A 16636-nucleotide genomic window follows, 5' to 3' on the forward strand; every position below is an offset into this window, starting at 1 on the left:
TACTAGAAAATAAAGTATTAATATCTTGTTAGGGAATATCTTATATTCCTTAAATGTCGTCATGGTGTATAATTTTAATTTAGTGTGGTTTTAAATTACAAGATATAAATGTCATTAAAAATTACATAACACCTCGTAATAAAATAAAAAAACTACCTAATATATCTCGAAACTACTTAATAACTAGGAAAATGCTATACTTACAAACGAAAAACATAGTCTTTTACGCAAGAAAAAATCTAATTGCAAACATAATTGTACATTAATATATACACCAATCTAATGTGATTGGTCAAAAAGTAAATTTTATTGAAAATATTGTTAATTTAAATTTTAAATATAAAAGAATCAGTATTGATATGTAGATTAATACGTAACTTTGTTTGTATATAACAAAACTTTTTACGCATTTTCTCTTAGTGGGGTAAAGTCATTTTAAACAGTCGGAACAAAAAATTAAGAGGCTTTTTCCGTTCTTCTACGTGTCTTCTAGCATCTTTCAAATCCTAGTCTCTAGGTAATTTTTTTATTTTTTATTTTTTATTCTCTGAGTAATGCTTTCTCTTCACAAAAGGGTGGACGAGCCTAATTCTTCTAAAAAGATTTCTAAGGAAGAAATTCTTCTGTAAGAAGTCAAGAATACCAACTTGGATAATTCTTGATGATTACAAAAGATAAATATCGCAACAATAAACTTAGAATCAGACTATGAAATTTATATAAGTAAATGAGACATGACAGAAGGGGAAGAAACTTTTAGTAATACGATAATTTAAATTAATTTTGATATCAATCGACTGTGAAAGTTGGGTCAAAATAGTACTAAACAAGAAATGAGATATTGAATCAGGATCTGAGAGGGGTGGTCATGGGTAGGTGGAAGAGAAGAGATAAAGTAAGCACATACCCGAAACAGATTTAAGAGAGAGCTGGAGAAATCCAAAACTAGAGAAAATACACACCAAACCGGCTGGAGAAATCAAAAGCTAGATAAAATCCACACCAGACATAAGACTCGGACTGTATTCGGTTTTGTTGCCGCACAGAAAAGAGAAATGATATTTATAGTCGTGGTTGTGTAAGTATTGCACAATTTTTTTAAAAAAAGTAAATTAATATGAGATTCATATGAAAAAAATTAATTTTTTAATAGTAGACTCTACTCTTTTATAAAGTAATTTTGTAACATTTACACATTACATAACTGTATGTAGTATTATTCTACGTAAAATAATCGGCTAGACAGAAATTTCAAACCAAAAAAGTTTTTTATCTAAAGATAATAATGACGTCACTGTCACGTCAGCACGTGTCCAAGACCGCGTATTTTGTTAATACGGGTAGCAGAAATCAATCTCTCTACTTATACATGCATTAAATCCTGTTTCAAGGGTTTAATTATTTCCCCCCTTGTCAACTCCAAGTCTCCCTGCTTTAATAAAGAGCTCCACCAGAGGTTCATTAATTTGCCACCTGTTGGCATTAAGTTACTATTGCCCTAACCTGGCCTATATCTATATATACATACGGTCACACGCACATCAGACACACGGATCAGAGCTATTGTTTACCATGGCTAGTCGGAGGATGTGCTCTCTTCTCTCTCACTCTTTAACTTCTCCTACTTCTTCTGCTGCCTTGTTTTCTAGAGGTAATATTGGTACTTACCTCTCGACTTGTCTGTTTGTTTGTGCTTTTTTTTTTCCTCTTTTGATTGGATTTGTTTTGGTTGTTATGTGGGTTGTGATGCTCAACGTTTCGTTCATGTTGATTGAGCTCTCATAGAGAAGTTCTCTTTTTATCAGAAGTACTGACAAAACACTACACGTCGGCATAGTTGGAAAGACCTGTTGATCTTTCCGTAAGAAATTTTCATGCATGGCGACTGACCTGCTGATGACCCGAGAAGTACTGACATATATATTTTTTAGAACCATGTTTCAAACATCCAAGAAGTTACATATTTGTATATCATATTCATTTCCTTCTCGCATTTGCTACCTGTCGATACGGCCAACTACTTCCATTAGTATGATCTGTTGGTTTAATTTTTCTGATCTTCACTGGATAATGATAATGGCATACTATGTGAAATTATGCATAACATGAAAACTGGAAAACTGGAAAGCAGAGGAAGGAAATGAATTGAGCTTTTCATTATCGAAAAAAAGAATATCTGAGTTGAGTCTTCAGAGTCTATACAATGAGCTATTTATACAATTGAGACTATTTACAAGTTGCCATCTGGACCACTTATTTACAGAGATGAAAATAACTAATTTAACTGCTAACTGCCGTGTATTATGAAGCCCTCTGTTTGGCTTCTAAAGCTTTTAATTCCAATTCCTCTACATGGTTTTGTAAATTCCAACAGCCCCCCTCAAGATGAGAATGGATATTGATCATTCCCATCTTGCAAATAAGATGATGAAAGTTTAGTGATGATAGTGCGAGTTTCAGCTTTAGTTTTCATGAGATATAGCCAAGTAAATCTGCTATAATCATCTACGATAGTTAGAAAATAGCTGAAACCTGAATATGAAATAGTAGAGAAAGGACCCCAAATGTCACAATGGACCAATTGAAATGCTTTATTTGAATGATTATTTGATACAGAGATTGGAAGCCTCTTCTGTTGGCTAGAGGACAGATTTCACATAGATGATCTTCAGAAGAAGTTACATTGGAATTTATTGGAGTAATGAATTGTAATCTAGCAGATGGAATGTGTCCTAATCGAAGATGCCAAGTATTAGCATTGGGAGTACATTTATTTGCTAAAGAAGTAGAACATGCACAAACTGAATCAGGTTGTATATTTCTTGATTGAACAGCAGGAAATTGTAGGTGGTATAAACCAGATTTTGCTTCAACAAGACCAATCATTCTCCAGCTGATGAGATTCTGCAAGATACAAGTGGATTTAAAGAAAAACAAACCAATGGAGTTATCTTTGGTCAGTTTGGAAGCAGATATAAGATTGACATTAAAGGAAGGTATGTAAAGAACGTCATGTAGGATTAAGTCAGAGGATAAATGGACATTTCCAGTAAATGAAATGGGAACAGATTGTCCATTTGGTAAATGGATGAAAGAGGTTCTTGTTGGTAATTGAATTGAGCTGAAGAAATGAGGAGAACAGATCATATGATATGTTACTCCTGTATCTAAAATCCAAGGAGAATTATTCTTGAAAGAAGAAACAGCAGTGTGCCAGAATTTCATACCTGAAGTGGAAGCAGTGTCTGCTGTAGGATTAGAGGTTATATTTGTATTGGACAAGCTATTAGCAAGTGTCAGCAGGTTTTGAATTTGCTCTTGAGAAAATATGTTTGGGATATTTGAATTACTCTCCAAAGAAGAAGCAACATTTGCAACAGGTAATCTGGTATACGAATTTCCAGATTGAGTGGGGGGATTTCTCTTGCCCCTTGGACCCTTCCATACAGGTGGATAACCAATCAACTGAAAGCATTTATCAGCAAGGTGTCCAGTATATCCACAATGGGAGCAAGTGACATCAGATTTTGGTTTATTCTTTATGATCCTAGTCCCATTTTGTTTCTGATTTTGTGCAGCAAGCATGGCATGTGAGTCCATAGAAATGCCAACAGCATTTGTTAAGGATCTTTGGCTTTCTTCTTGCAGCAACAAAGAAAACACTTCGCTCATAGAAGGCAATGGTGATTGAAGCAACAACTGACTTCGTATCATAGAGTAAGAGTCATGCAATTTGATTAAAAATTTCATCACATAATCGGATTGTTGCCTATCTATGAGATTCTTGAGAATGTTACAGGTACATTTTTCCAAGATTCCACATCTACAACTTGGAATAGGTCTATAATTGTTGTATTCATCCCAGAGGGTCTTGAATTCACTAAAATACTCAGTTATAGATTTCGATCCTTGAGAAATTGAACTAAGAGATTTTTCTAAAGTGAAAACCCTTGGGCCATCACTACGAAGGTACCTTGTTTTGATTTCTTCCCAAACATCATATGCAGTGGTGAAATACAGCAGACCCACGAATTTCTTTAGCTATCGAGTTCATTAGCCAAGATAGAACAAGGTTTGCTCGCAGCCATGCAGTTCGAAGCAGAGGATTATCAAGATTGGATGGAACTAGACTTCCATCAATGAATGCAATCTTGTTCTTTACTGTGAGAGCAATGGAGATAGCTCGACTCCATGCAGTGTAGTTTTCTCCAGTAAAGATCTCAGAGACCAATAGTGCACCAGGATTATTAGAGGGATGGAGGTAGTAATAGCTAGATGAATCGTTAGAAGGATTAACCCTAGAATTCGCCATAGAAGCAGAGTTTTCAGAATCTGTCATAGAGACAAGAAAGAAAATTCAAGAACGATGAAAATTTGCAGCGGAGTTGTATTACTCAATGATATCATGTGAAATTATGCATAGCATGAAAACTGGAAAATTGGAAAGCAGAGGAAGGAAATGAATTGAGCTTTTCATTATCGAAAAAATGAATATCGGAGTTGAGTCTTCAGACTCTATACAATGAGCTATTTATACAATTTAGACTATTTACAAGATGCCATCTGGACCACTTATTTACAGAGATGAAAATAACTAATTTAACTGCTAACTGCCGTGTATTATGAAGCCCTCTGTTTGGCTTCTAAAGCTTTTAATTCCAATTCCTCTACATGGTTTTGTATATTCCAACATACTATGCCTGTTTGATTTGTAGTATGTACCTAAAATATTTCTTTCTTCATTGGTTAAATATTACTTTCTTAAGGTAGGAATATTGCTAGCCCAAGCAGAGGAATATCGAAATATAGCACTGCTGCTGCAATTGAGAATCCAGTCGATCCACCCTTTGAAGTAAAGCATACTCAGCTTTTGATTAATGGACAATTTGTTGATGCTGCATCAGGTGGGATTTCCCAGCATCCATACACATCTTTGCTCGATATGTGCTACTTATTTGCAACGTCAAACTTTTATGAAATGAAGAATCCTACGACACATTTTTTTAATTTTTATTTTTGTTTGACATGTATTGAATCTTATGCTGTGGCTTCCTTCGGCCTCAGGAAAAAGTTTCCCAACATTGGATCCCAGGACAGGGGATGTGATTGCTCATGTTGCAGAAGGTGATGCCGAAGATATAAATCGAGCAGTTGCTGCTGCTCGTAAGGCTTTTGATGAAGGACCATGGCCAAAGATGACTGCATACGTAAATTTTCTTTATTGTGCTTCTAATTCTTCATCTGCAATTCGATGTCTCCAAGCCTGTGCAATTGAGCTCTTTATTTGTATCTCTAGGAAAGACAAAGGATAGTCTTGCGCTTTGCTGATTTGATTGAAAAGCACAATGATGAACTTGCAGCACTCGAGACTTGGGACAGTGGGAAACCATATGAACAGTCTGCTAAAGTCGAAGTTCCAATGTTAACACGTCTAATGCGATACTATGCTGGTATGTAAATCCAAAGAATATAGTTCATATTTTGCTATATGAATAATATATTTTGAGTGTGCTCTGCATTTTATCAATATTTCTGAGATTTATAAGATTTCTATGTCAAAACTTTCAGGTTGGGCGGATAAGATTCATGGTCTCACAGTTCCAGCTGATGGACCATACCATGTGCAAACCTTGCACGAACCTATTGGTGTTGTGGGTCAAGTTACTCCATGGAATTTTCCTCTTCTCATGTTTGCTTGGAAGGTCGGGCCAGCATTAGCATGTGGCAACACAATTGTTCTGAAAACAGCAGAGCAGACACCATTATCTGCACTCTTTGCAGCAAATCTATTGCATGAGGTAGATAATGAACGAAACTTTTGTTCTCTTCTATTTCATATTGGGGTTTTGATGTTTGATATATTGTGATTCGAAGGCAGTTTCATTCTCCAAATCTCATGAATAACATCTGGGAAACATCTCATTAATGTTTTATCCATACCATATGCAAGATTCTACCTCCTATTTTCAAAATAAAGTGTCATTCTTTGCCTGACAAAAGTAAAATTTCTACCTTCTAATATAAAATAATACTCAAGGTGATAAATTCTTTTACATGATTGTGAGCGCTTGAATGCATGGAGAATTTCTTTGAAGCGACCTTTTGTGAGAACTGGACCCGAAGCTTCTTGATTGGAGATACAAAGCCTCCAGCATCTCGTAATTATTTGAACTGATTGTAAAGCTGTCCAATGCCATGGTTGAAACTTTGGACAAGATAAAATGCCCAAATTGCATACAGGTCTCTTTATATTTTGTTCTGATTGTTGATCTTTGTGACAGGCTGGACTTCCTCCTGGCGTTCTAAATGTTATTTCTGGTTTTGGTCCAACTGCTGGTGCACCTCTTGCTAGTCATATGGATGTGGATAAGGTGATTTAAGATCTTTGTAACTGCATTTTTATCAGATCAACTATGGCATTTCTGTGGTACTCCTTAGAAATCTGCAATGATAAGCGGGGATATAAAAAAGTCTAGTACACATTCTCACGTTGTACTGATCCTTGCTTACATGCCTTCTCAACGCCTAGTAATTTCTATGCAGTTTGCTTTCACTGGATCGACAAAAACAGGACAAGTTGTTCACGAATTGGCATCAAGAAGCAATCTTAAGCCAGTAACTATGGAACTTGGAGGGAAATCCCCATTTATAGTATGTGAGGATGCTGATATAGATAAGGCAGTTGAGCTAGCGCACTCTGCCTTGTTCTTTAATCAGGTTTGTTTAAGAAACTGTTCTGATACAAATGATGGGTTCAAAGGAAATTACATGTCGCTTTTATTGATCATGATGTTGTGCAAAATGCAGGGACAATGCTGCTGTGCTGGCTCTCGTACATTTGTACATGAGCGTGTATATGATGAGTTTGTAGAGAAATCAAAGGCACGTGCTTTGAAACGTGCTGTTGGTGACCCATTCCTTAAAGGGATTGAACAAGGTCCTCAGGTGAGTTAGCAGTGCTTATCATATGTACTCGCTGACATTTATAAAAATCCACCAATCATATCAGCCAATGTGACTGAAGATGATAGAATCTAAAAGAAATAGTTACATTGCTCTCTTAAAAAGTAGGTTGCGAGTTAGGTACTACAAGTATTAGTTGGCTCTGTTGTTAGTGATATAGAATGTTGCTTTTTCAAATAAACCAGGTTAGCAATGCGCAATTTGAGAAGATCCTAGAGTACATAAAATCTGGTATCGAAAGTGGAGCTACCCTTGAGTCTGGGGGAGAGAGACTTGGCAATAAGGGCTACTACATTAAGCCGACAGTGTTCTCAAATGTTAAGGTGTAACTCTGGTTATAACATCATGCATCTTTCATCTGAGATTGAGATATGGATACAATGAAACTAACAGTAATTTGTATCAGGATGACATGTTGATTGCAAAGGATGAGATATTTGGCCCAGTTCAATCCATCTTTAAATACAAGTGAGAAACCCCGACAATTTCCAAACACATCATGGTCTCCCTGAACTTCATTAGGAGCACTAATGTTTTTGGCTGATTTCAGGGACCTTGACGAGGTGATAAGAAGAGCAAACGCCACTCTTTTCGGGCTTGCTGCTGGGGTCTTCACAGAGAACTTGGACACTGCAAACACTTTGACTCGAGCATTAAGAGTTGGGACAGTGTGGGTGAACTGCTATAACATATTTGATGCTGCAATTCCAGTGGGTGGGTACAAGATGAGTGGCCATGGCAGAGAAAAAGGAATATACAGTTTGGAAAACTACTTGCAAGTGAAGGCTGTTGTCACTCCTTTGAAGAACCCAGCATGGCTCTAATTAAGTTCAACATGCTTCTCTCCAATTTATGTCGTTTGTGAAAAAATAATAAATAATACCACCTCCAATTTCTAGGCTCTAGGGTATTATTGCATGAAGCTGATGATGATGATGATGATAAAATCCTTGTTTTTAATCGACTGAGATCTGAGAATTTGTGGGTGTGTTTGAATTTAATGATCAACAGTCTATATTTACATCAAATTCACTCTTTCCTCATTTTCTGTTTTAGTTTACTGAACTTAAATGATCCACCCAATAGCTTGCCTGTACAGACTTTCACCGTTTCAGTCTGATCCAGCTGTGGCCTCGGGATTAGATCTTAATGAGTTTTGCTACTCGTAAGTTTGGTATGTCAGATGTATGCGACGGACTATAATTATAAAAAGAATTAAAACCAATATTTTGTTGGCCATAGTGAGACCTACTTCAATTGTATATTTAAGTTAGTAAAAAAATAGGGTTGCAAACAGACTTTTGCAAACTTTATTGCCCTTTGTTCAAAAAGTCTAGGCTGATTAATGAATCCCCCCTCCAGCCTGGATTTGAATCCCATCCTATCTGCAGCAAACCATACGCCAATACTAGAGGTAAATGAAGATGAAGACCAAAAATTCTAGCCAATGGACCCCATTAGAAAGTTCTCCATCAAATCAGCCTCCAAGCACAACATAAAATGCCCTTTCAACCAAATATTATGGAGAGAGAAGCCCATGGCCATGAATCATATCAAAACTCTTATTTGGGCATCATAAACTGAATTTCAAACTATTTGCCGCTATAATACTAGACACCATTTCGGCTGAAATAAACAAAAAATGCACAGAGGAAATCACCAACACCAAAGTACTGCAACTTTCTGAGTGGCAGATTGTGACAGCCGCTAGAAATTCAATTGTGGAATTTCTATTGACTTTAGGAATCTCGTAAAAACTCCGTAAGTTTACACGAATTGATTAATCGCATAGGTTTTAGCATGTCAACATAGTTAGTGTTGTCCCTCACTATGGTGCTAGAAATGCGATTTTAATTATTTGAGATAGTTAGAAGTGTCAGAATACATTATAGTCTACACCACTAGGCTTAATTGAATATTGAGGATTTTTCAGTACTAAGTTTGTTACGTTTATTTTTGGAGTGAATAGTAAGCTCGGTAAACGTACTAAGCGCAGTGTTTTTCAAAATCACAGAGTGTAATGTCCAAATTAGGTTAGCAAAATTTTATTTAGACACATGGAAATATTTTAGCCACCTTACTCTTCCAAGTCTACTCCACATTTGGAAAATATATTGAGCTGATTTTTGTAGATATTATTGGATAGAATATTTTGAGATAATCTTTTATAGATATTTTGGGTAGGAAAAAACCACACTCAACTCTCAACTCCAGTCTTATCACCTCCCCTATCTCGTCCATAAGTATGTCCAGCCAGCACCCATGAACTTATCTTCAATTACACCTTCCAATAAAAGATTATCAAACACTTTCTCTCGGATAGCTTTTAGGAGTTCTTTTGCATGCCCATTTCGAAGCTGTTGTAAGTGTTTTATCATAAAGTCTCCTTCATATAAGTTGTTCCTTTTTGAGTCTAGTTTACATGGATATCTTATTTGCCCCATTTGAAGATCATTTGGTCAGTAAAATATTGTGTAACCTATAGAAAGGTCATTCTGGGAGATAAACTGGAGAATATGTTATAGTTTGGAGTTTTTGACCAAACTAATGGATATTAAAAAAAAAATATTGGTCCGAAATTTTTATGGAGTATTGTTAACATGTATATGTGACTATTGGTTGAGGATTTTTACATGATTAAAGGTTTTGATGAAAGAATTTCTTAGATTTAGAAACTTAGAAACTGGAAGGAGAAAAACAGTTTCTGTTTTGAGAAAGTTTAACTCTTTGGTGGTCTAAATCTATTCTAATGACTTTAATAATTTTATTGGAGGATCTTAAGTATCTTATATACATGTTATATTATTATTTTGAAGATATTTGATGTTAGTTTCAAAGATATGAAATTTTATGCAAAGAGATATTCAAATAAGCCAAAGTGTGGATATTCTTGGCTAAATTTATGTTTTGGTTAATTTCTAACCATGTGATCTTGAATTAGAAGCTTATATATGTTTTAGGACATCTTTTTAAACCATGTGATGGTTTGGTTTGAAGATCATATATTTATAAGTCATAGATCAAGAGATTTATCAAAACTAGTTGAGGAAAAAGTTTCTGTTTTTAGACTAAGTGTAAAACCAAAAACTCCAAATCTTATTTTGTGATTTTGGTGACTTTGGTTTGATGATTTAAAGCATGGTTGATGTTAGGATGATATTATGAATATGTTAGAAGTAAGATTTGATTTTTGAAATTCTTGGAGATGTTTTGATTTAAGGTCAAAACTTGTGATTCAAGTGCTTGGATCTTTTTACAAAAAAGTTTGGTATTGATTATTAGCTTTTTCTAAATGGATGTTTTAAGTATGGTTTTGAACTTAGGATTGGAAGATGTTTGTTGCAAAATTTTGGTTTAAGCATGAGTTTTGAAGTTGAAAGGAATTGCAACAAAAAAATCAAGGGAAATGGCCTATGGATGTTTCGGCCATAGTGTGTTTTTCATAGTTGTATTTTGTTTTAAATTTTTCTGAGTTGATATTTAAGTTTAGGACAAAATTTACATGAGGAATGTAAATTTTGGAAACTTTTGGAGTTAGTATGCAAAATCCTTAAGTTATGGGTAAAACGGTTATTTTCCCACATGTAGAGAGTAAAATGAAAATTTTACTCTTTAAGTTAGTATTTTCCATATATTCAAATTATTAGTGATTTAGTTCTAACTTTTAGAATCACTAATTACAGTTCCTCGTGATCGCACTTGAAGTTTTATAAGAAACGCGGAGATCGAGGTAAGTTAGCTTTTAACTTACTAGCAGTCTACTGTGTATGTGTGCTAAGTAAAGGAACTACAGTGTATGTATGTATGTATGTTATCATATATGTCATGCCATGCCAAGTTATCACGTAATTGTCTATTATACAGAATTTATTCTGTCATCAATTTTTATCTGTTACATAATATATTCTGTCATGTATTACTGTACATTACAAGTATGTCATGTTAAATATGTTGTCTATTATATGTTATGTCATGTTACGAAATGTTTCTATCTCAAGTTGGTCATGTATTTCAAGTTATGTTCAAATCACGTTATGTTACGTCAGGGCTCCAGTCCTTTCGTTTTCCAGTCACGTTTCATCTTGAGTACATTCAGTTTGTGTAGAATACATGGGGCCACAACAACTGTGGAGTATGTATTTAACTGCATTGTGATGTGTAGAATACATGGGGCCACAACAACTGTGGAGTATGTATTTACACGTAGAATACATGGGGCCACAACAACTGTGGAGTATGTATTTTTCATGTTAAGTCAAGTTTGCGTAGAATACATGGGGCTACAACAACTGTGGAGTATGTATTTACACGTAGAATACATGGGGCCACAACAACTGTGGAGTATGTATTTTTCATGTTAATTCAAGTTTCAGAGTAAGTTCATACTAAGTCAAGTTTCAGATCAAGTTCATGTCATGTCAAGTTCAGTTCATGTTTCAATTTAAGTTATGTCAATTATGCTATGTTGTACGCTAAGTTATGTTTTAATTATTTATGAATTTGATTATGCATTTATGCTTTTACTGTCATCCATGCATCATTAGTATGTGTGGAAATTTTTTGTTAACTTGCTGAGATTTGTAATCAAATCTCACTATGGTAGTCCCAACTACCATTCCCCCCGAATGGTAGATCTTGTTGTAGGACCTAAAGGAGGATCAGGAGCTGACCAACTAGACACAGTCGATTGAACGACGGTGCGTCGTTAATGTTAATATAGTAGTTAAATTACTACTTGTACGATGGAGTTGCATCTCCAGTACTTTTGGATCATAACTATTTTGGACTAGTGTTGTGATTTTAGTTGTTCAATAGGTTTTTATGTATGAAGTATGTTTTAAGCATTTGAGATATTTTCAATTTGGTGCATAGTATTGCTAAAAAAAAAAAAAAAATTATCCGCTGCGAATATTGTATATTGTTAGATGCATGTTAGGAACATTGCATCTTATATGTCATGAACGGGGGCAGGTAACCTTGTGTTGCATGTCTTGACGCTTCAAATTTCCGTTCGATCCCAAACAGAATTTGGGGGCTTCACAGGGTGGTGGTATCAGAGCAATACGTCTCTGAGCAGTAAATCCACATGTCCTTAGGAAATGCACCAAATATTAGGTTTGAAATTTAGTTGCCATTAGACTTGAATTTCTTAAAGGTATAAGAGGTATTATGTGATTGTAATATGTATACTCGTGTGTTACAGGAAGGGACAAATGACTCATGGTAGAATACCTCAAAACCCTGAAGGTGGTATCAATCAGGAGAATCATGATTCCCCGATGGATGGAGGATTAGCTGAAGCTGTGCGTATGTTGACTGACGTGCTTAGACATCAGCAACAGCAACAAGTGAACGCACCTAGACCCGAAGTTAGGGGTTGTCCATATGAGAAGTGTATGCTTTACCGTTACCCAAATTTTTTTGGTAATGAAGGGCCACTGAGAGCCGAGAAATGGATTATAGATCTCGAGAGAACGTATGAGATTTGTGGATGTCTTGAGGACCAAAAAGTTCTATATGCTGGATACCTATTCCAAGGAGAAGCTGGAATATGGTGGGATACACGTAGGCAACTTCTAGTTAGGGAACTAGGTAGTATGGCTGCATTGTCTTGGGAGAGGTTCAAGGAAGAGTTTGACAACAGATTCTTCCTAGACTCTGTCAAACAATTGAAAGCCCTGGAATTTGCATCCTTAACACAAGGTAGTTTGACTGTAGAGCAGTATGCCGCTAAATTCATGGCATTGGGAAGGTTTGCACCACATTTGATTTCAACTCAAAAGATGCAGGCACAAAAGTTTCAAGCAGGACTTCTGCCTAGAATCCGAAGTCAAGTAGCTTGCCTTAGAATAGAGAATTACCAAGAGTTGGTAAATGTAGCGACGATAGCAGAGGCTGAGCAGAAGGAATTGGCGATCTAGAACATGACCGATCGAAAGAGGGCCATGCCATTTACTACAAGCAGTAGTGCTGAGAAAAAGAGGCATTTTTCTAGTCCGGAGAAAGGCAAGGGAATAATGATTGGAGGATAGAAGCCATCCTTTTATTCACCATGCCCTAAGTGTGGTAAGCTTCATTCTGGAGAATGTTACAAGGGATATGGAGTCTGTTACCAATGTGGAAAACCAGGACATATGATTAGAGATTGTCCTAATGCCAAACAAGGTAGTGGAGCTGGTGATCGCAAGCCAAGGCCCCACATCCCGGCACGAGTGTATGCAGTAACACCAGGTGATTTTGATGTTGATGCACCTGAAACTGATGAAGCTGCCGTCATGACTGGTATTTTTTTTATTTTATATTTTTTTTTCTTTCCTTTTAGTATTTATGATATTGCAGGTATTATGAATGTGTTAGAATTAGTATTAATATTGGTGTATATATTTTTTTTAGGAAGGGTTAATTTGTTTAGGTTCTCGGCTTGTGCACTATTCGATTCAGGTGCGTCGCAGTCCTTTGTGTCTGCAGCGTTTGCATGAATTTGTAGTTTGCAGACTGAACTCTTACCACGACGGGTTGTAGTATTAATTCCCGATGGGAATACAGTATCTTGTACCCGTTTAGTTAAGGATTGTCCGTTAGAGCTAGAAGGAAGGACACTGAAAGCTAACTTGTTAGTATTTGGTCAGATGGAATTCGACCTGATTTTGGGGATGGACTGGCTTTTCAAGCACTACGCTAAGATAAACTGTCGGAAACGAGAGGTTGTGTTTGAACCTCCAACTGAAGACATGATGAGTTACGCATGAACATCAGTTAAGGCCACCCTACCTTTGATCTCGGCGTTGCAAGTTAGGAAGTGTATCGATGATGGAGCCTCAACGTTTCTATTGATAACTGTAGAGGAGACAACCAAAACTATAGGAATCCAAGGGATACCTGTGGTTGAAGACTTTCCTGAAGTTTTCGTTGATGAGTTACCTGGTTTACCACCGGATAGAGAAGTAGAATTCCAAATAGAGTTGGAGCCGGCAACAACTCCGACTCACAAGGCGTCATATCGTATGGCCCCTACCGAATTGAAGGAGCTCAAGCTACAATTGGAAGAACTTTTGGAGAAGGGTTTTATCCGCCCTAGTTCTTCGCCGTGGGGAGCACCTGTGTTATTTGTGAAGAAAAAAGATGGATCTATGAGGATGTGTATAGACTATAGAGAGTTGAATAAGGTAACGATTAAGAATAGATACCCATTACCCAGAATCGATGATTTGTTGGATCAATTGCAAGGAGCATCAGTGTTTTCAAAGATTGACCTGAGATCCGGGTATCATCAGCTAAAAGTCAAGGATCAAGATGTGCTGAAAACTGCCTTTAGGACAAGGTATGGCCATTTCAAGTTTTTAGTGATGCCTTTTGGGTTAACCAATGCTCCAGCCGCATTCATGGACATGATGAACAAAATATTCAAACCTTATTTGGATAATTTTGTTGTCGTATTCATTGATGACATCTTAATCTACTCTAAGAACAAGGAGGAACACAGACATCATCTAAGCATGGCTTTAACTATACTTAAGGATCAGAAACTTTATGCCAAACTTAGTAAGTGTGAGTTCTGGCTGGAAGAAGTAAAATTTCTAGGTCATGTGATCTCTAGTAGAGGAGTAGCAGTATACCCGAGCAAGATTGAAGCCATAACGAACTGGCAGAGACCGACCAGTGTGCATGAGATCCGAAGTTTCTTAGGACTGGCTGGTTACTATAGGAGATTTGTGGAAGGATTCTCCAGTTTGTTTGGACCACTCACCGCCCTGACCAAGAAAAATGTGAAATTTACTTGGAATGATAAGTGCGAAACAAGTTTTTTTGAATTGAAGAAAAGACTTACCACCGCACTGGTACTTACACTGCCGGAACCTCTTAAATCTTTTGTGGTATATAGCGATGCATCTAAGGCAGGACTCGGATGTGTGGTAATGCAAGAAGGGAAAGTGGTTGCTTATGCTTCACAACAACTGAAGAAACACGAACAGAATTATCCTACTCATGATTTGGAATTAGCTGCAGTAGTTTTTGCTCTTAAGATTTGGAGACATTATTTGTATGGCGAGAAGTGTGAAGTCTTCACGGATCACAAAAGCCTAAAGTACCTGTTTGAGCAGAAGAATCTTAATATGAGGCAAAGAAGATGGCTGGAATTAATCAGCGACTATCAGTGCGACATCAAGTATCATCCTGGAAAGGCCAACGTGGTAACTGATGCTTTAAGCCGCAAGAGCAGACAAGAAGCTTTATCAGTTCCTTCATCAGAAGTAAATTCCCTCTTATGTAGTATGAGAAAATTGTTGATTAGAAACCGTAGTTAGGAAACCATGTTGACTACAATCCAAGAATTCATTCCATTGGACTGGGAAGAACTGAAAGACCGTCAAAAGAAGGACAGTAAACTTGCAGAAGTTGTAAAAAAGATCGAAAAGTCAAAAGGACCAGTGGACTTTAGCCTCAGAGAGGATGGGACTCTGTATTACAAGGACCGAAGAGTCATTCCAGCAGATGAAGAGTTAAAGGAAAAAGTACTAAAGGAAGCTCATAATACACCTTACACTGCTCATCCTGGTAGTACAAAAATGTATCAGGATTTGAAACAGTCCTTTTGGTGGGAAAGAATGAAGAAGGACGTAGCAGAATTTGTGAACAAATGTTCTGTCTGTAGATTAGTAAAAGCAGAGCACCAAAAGCCAGCCGGTAAATTGCAGTCATTGCTAATCCCAGAATGGAAATGGGAGGATATTTCCATGGATTTTATAGTAGGCTTTCCAAGGACCTCAGCCGGAAATAATACTATCTGGGTAATAGTTGATCGTCTAACAAAAAGTGCTCACTTCATACCCATCAAGAATACAGATTCTCTAGAAAGATTGACGAGAATTTATATAGCAGAGATTGTCAGATTGCATTGAGTGCCTAAGACGATCGTATCAGATAGAGACCCTCGTTTTACGTCACGCTTCTGGAAAAGTTTACAAGAATCGATGGGCTCTAGTCTGAGGTTAGTAGTGCATACCACCCACAAACAGATGGACAGACAGAAAAGACGAGTCAAACTTTGGAAGATATGCTAAGAGCTTGTGTTTTGGATTACGAAGGGAATTGGGAGAAACAATTACCTTTGGTAGAATTTGCTTATAACAATAGTTTCCAGGTCACTATTCAAATGACACCATATGAAGCCTTGTATGGTAGAAAGTGTAGATCACCTCTGTATTGGGATGAAGTAGGGGAAAGCAAAGTAGTTGGACCAGAAGTCTTACAAGAGATTAAGGACCAAGTATACTTGATTAAAGAAAGGATGAAAACAGCACAGAGTCGACAGAAGAGCTACGCTGATAATCGAAGGAGGAGCATAGATTTTAAAGTTGGAGATTGGGTCTATGTGAAGGTATCTCCTATGAGAGGAGTAAGTCGTTTTGGAGTGAAAAACAAGTTAAGTTCGAGATATGTGGGACCCTATGAGATAGTGGAGAAAGTGGGAGTAGTTGCATATCGTTTGGAATTGTGATGACTTGCAAAAATTTCATATTGCAGATTTTACAAGTTCGCTCGAGCGGAGGCTTTTGGCCGCTCGAGCGAATTCAGGCAGATTCAAACGCTCGACTGCCGCTCGACAGGGAGCTCAAGCGGGTTGCTGAAAAATGAAGATCGCTCGAGCGGAGACATTGGCCGCTCGAGCGAA

General features: G+C 36.9%; 1 protein-coding gene across 2 annotated transcripts; it reads left to right on the forward strand.

Annotated features, from left to right (window-relative positions):
- Positions 1 to 1450: 1450 nt before the first annotated feature.
- LOC122310789 (benzaldehyde dehydrogenase, mitochondrial-like) lies at positions 1451 to 7991 on the forward strand. Of its 2 annotated transcripts, none has more exons than XM_043124929.1 (11): positions 1451 to 1660; positions 4767 to 4904; positions 5065 to 5207; positions 5297 to 5450; positions 5569 to 5798; positions 6282 to 6371; positions 6544 to 6717; positions 6808 to 6945; positions 7149 to 7286; positions 7370 to 7431; positions 7514 to 7991. In XM_043124929.1, exons 1-11 carry the CDS (start codon positions 1573 to 1575, stop codon positions 7785 to 7787), a joined length of 1629 nt encoding a protein of 542 aa, XP_042980863.1. In that variant the 5' UTR covers positions 1451 to 1572; the 3' UTR covers positions 7788 to 7991. The 2 variants fall into 2 exon arrangements, with proteins under 2 accessions (XP_042980863.1, XP_042980864.1); XM_043124930.1 differs by having other exon boundaries at positions 1455 to 1651.
- The last annotated feature ends 8645 nt before the right edge of the window (positions 7992 to 16636 follow it).

Source organism: Carya illinoinensis, chromosome 5 (genome assembly GCF_018687715.1).
Source record: "Carya illinoinensis cultivar Pawnee chromosome 5, C.illinoinensisPawnee_v1, whole genome shotgun sequence".
Classification (NCBI taxonomy): domain Eukaryota; kingdom Viridiplantae; phylum Streptophyta; class Magnoliopsida; order Fagales; family Juglandaceae; genus Carya; species Carya illinoinensis.